The sequence below is a fragment of the Alligator sinensis genome, unplaced genomic scaffold (assembly GCF_000455745.1).
Source record: "Alligator sinensis unplaced genomic scaffold, ASM45574v1 scaffold1244_1, whole genome shotgun sequence".
In the NCBI taxonomy this organism is placed as follows: Eukaryota; Metazoa; Chordata; order Crocodylia; family Alligatoridae; genus Alligator; species Alligator sinensis.
This window is the reverse complement of record NW_005842591.1, coordinates 153,495-155,350: the sequence shown is the minus strand read 5'-3', so window position 1 is coordinate 155,350 and position 1,856 is coordinate 153,495. Positions and strand designations below refer to the sequence as shown.

Below are 1,856 nucleotides of genomic sequence, written 5' to 3'. Positions count from 1 at the left end.
CGGGGCCTGCCCAGGGGCAGCATCTCCCTGGCTTGCTGCACGTGTTGTCGGGGCTTTGGGGCGATGAGCCTGTCTGTGGCTTGCATGTGGGGCCTTCCACGCCACAGTGCAGGAGAACTGGGAACATCCCAGCAGCTTCACCTGCCTGGGCATAGCAATACATAGGTGCAGCTTCCTGCACCTGCGGGTTCGTTCTGCTCGCTGATGGATCCTTGCCTCTTCCTCGGGCACAGTCTGAGATGAGACGGGGCTAAAGAGTCCCTGGCCATTTCCCAGGCAAGACTGTGGTGCTGGCTGCAGAGGGCTCTGCCGGCCCTAGGTTGGGAGGGTGCCCGTGCTGAGCTGCCCCGTGTGCTGTCTTGGCAGGTGTACAATGTCAAGCACCCGGCTGCAGATGAGGCCCCGCTCCCACTGCGGGTGGATGTGGACATGGTGCGAGTGATGGAGGTCTTCCTGGCCCAGCTGCGGTGAGGACACTTCCCAGCCCATCGTCCCAGGGCTGGGCACACAGATCAGGCCTTCCGGGAGCACGCGCTGGGCAGCGCAAGGCTGACATGCCCCACTGGTGCTGAGGGGAGGAGGCTCCGGGCCCTTTCTGGCCCCAGCAGGTCACAGATGAGCCATTCCCTGCAACCTGGAGGGTCACCAGGGCTCAGTCCTGCCCTTTCTTCCAGCACGTCCGGATGCAGGAGAGGCAGAGAAGAGCTGGTATCATGCTTGTGCCCTGTCCCAGGCCAGGTACGTGACCACAGCCAAGGGCTGAGGCCTCCTCTGATCTGCCCCCTCTGCTTCCAGGCTGCTCTTCGGGATTTCCCGGGCACCGCTCCCAGGGGAGTTCCTGCTGGAAAACCCCGGGAATGCAGGGCTGGCAGCCTGGGAGCTGGACCGCCTGCTGTGGGCCCGGACGGTGGAGAACGTGGCCACTGTGTCCACCACCCTGACCTCCCTGGCTGAGCTGCTGGACAAGATCGGGAACATTGTCATTAAGGATGACGTTGCCTCTGAGGTGGGCGTCATGATGGAGCAGGGCCCTGGGGAAGCCTGGTGCTGCCGTGGGTGCCTTCGGCACACGTGCCCGGGGGAGGTTGTGCTGGAGGGGCTGGCAATAGCTGCTCTGAACCAGAGGGCTGGAGCAGGCACAGGTGTTGGGTCCAGCTGGAGTGACAGAAGCCCCTGTCCTGCGGCTGCGTGCCTCTGTAGCATCCTATTCCCCCTGCCCCCTCGCTCTGAATCCCTAGGTGCAGTTTCAGTGGGGAAGGGAGACCCCCTGCTCAGCCCCCAGTCCCTGCTGGCATCTCAGTTTTAAAAGCAAGCATGTTCCTGGCAGAGGTGCTCGCTGTGCCTGCCCCGTACCCCTGGGCTCATGGGGGCTGGGAGCATGGGGGGTGGCAGCTCGCTCTGGGCCAGGGCCCCGGGGAGCTGGGAGAGGGCCAAGGCGCAGTGGAGACCGGGGCACTGAGGGTGCGCTCCCACGCAGGTGTACCGTGCCGTGGCCTCTGTCCAGCAGGCGATGGAGGAGCTGGCCGCGGGGCGCCTGGGCGCTGCCTTCCAGGCCAGCAAGGAGGCGGTCACCTCCTCGGAGCGGGTGGCAGCTCGCTCTGGGCCAGGGCCCCGGGGAGCTGGGAGAGGGCCAAGGCGCAGTGGAGACCGGGGCACTGAGGGTGCGCTCCCACGCAGGTGTACCGTGCCGTGGCCTCTGTCCAGCAGGCGATGGAGGAGCTGGCCGCGGGGCGCCTGGGCGCTGCCTTCCAGGCCAGCAAGGAGGCGGTCACCTCCTCGGAGCGGGCCTTCTTCGACTCCTCGCTGCTGCATCTGCTGTACTTCCCCGACGACCAGAAGTTCGCCATCTACATCCC

The 1,856-nt window shown here is 65.8% G+C and overlaps 1 protein-coding gene across 1 annotated transcript in view; it reads left to right on the top strand.

The window, feature by feature from the left end:
• Window positions 1-1,854, top strand: part of PIGS (phosphatidylinositol glycan anchor biosynthesis class S) — a gene marked incomplete at its 3' end in the record, with an annotated part of 6,488 nt that extends 4,634 nt beyond the window's left edge. The window contains exons 10-12 of the mRNA XM_025214600.1: window positions 367-467; window positions 796-1,006; window positions 1,678-1,854. Coding sequence (XP_025070385.1) covers window positions 367-467; window positions 796-1,006; window positions 1,678-1,854 — 489 coding nt within the window. The remainder of the gene's footprint in view (window positions 1-366; window positions 468-795; window positions 1,007-1,677) is intronic.
• Window positions 1,855-1,856: the final 2 nt, after the last annotated feature.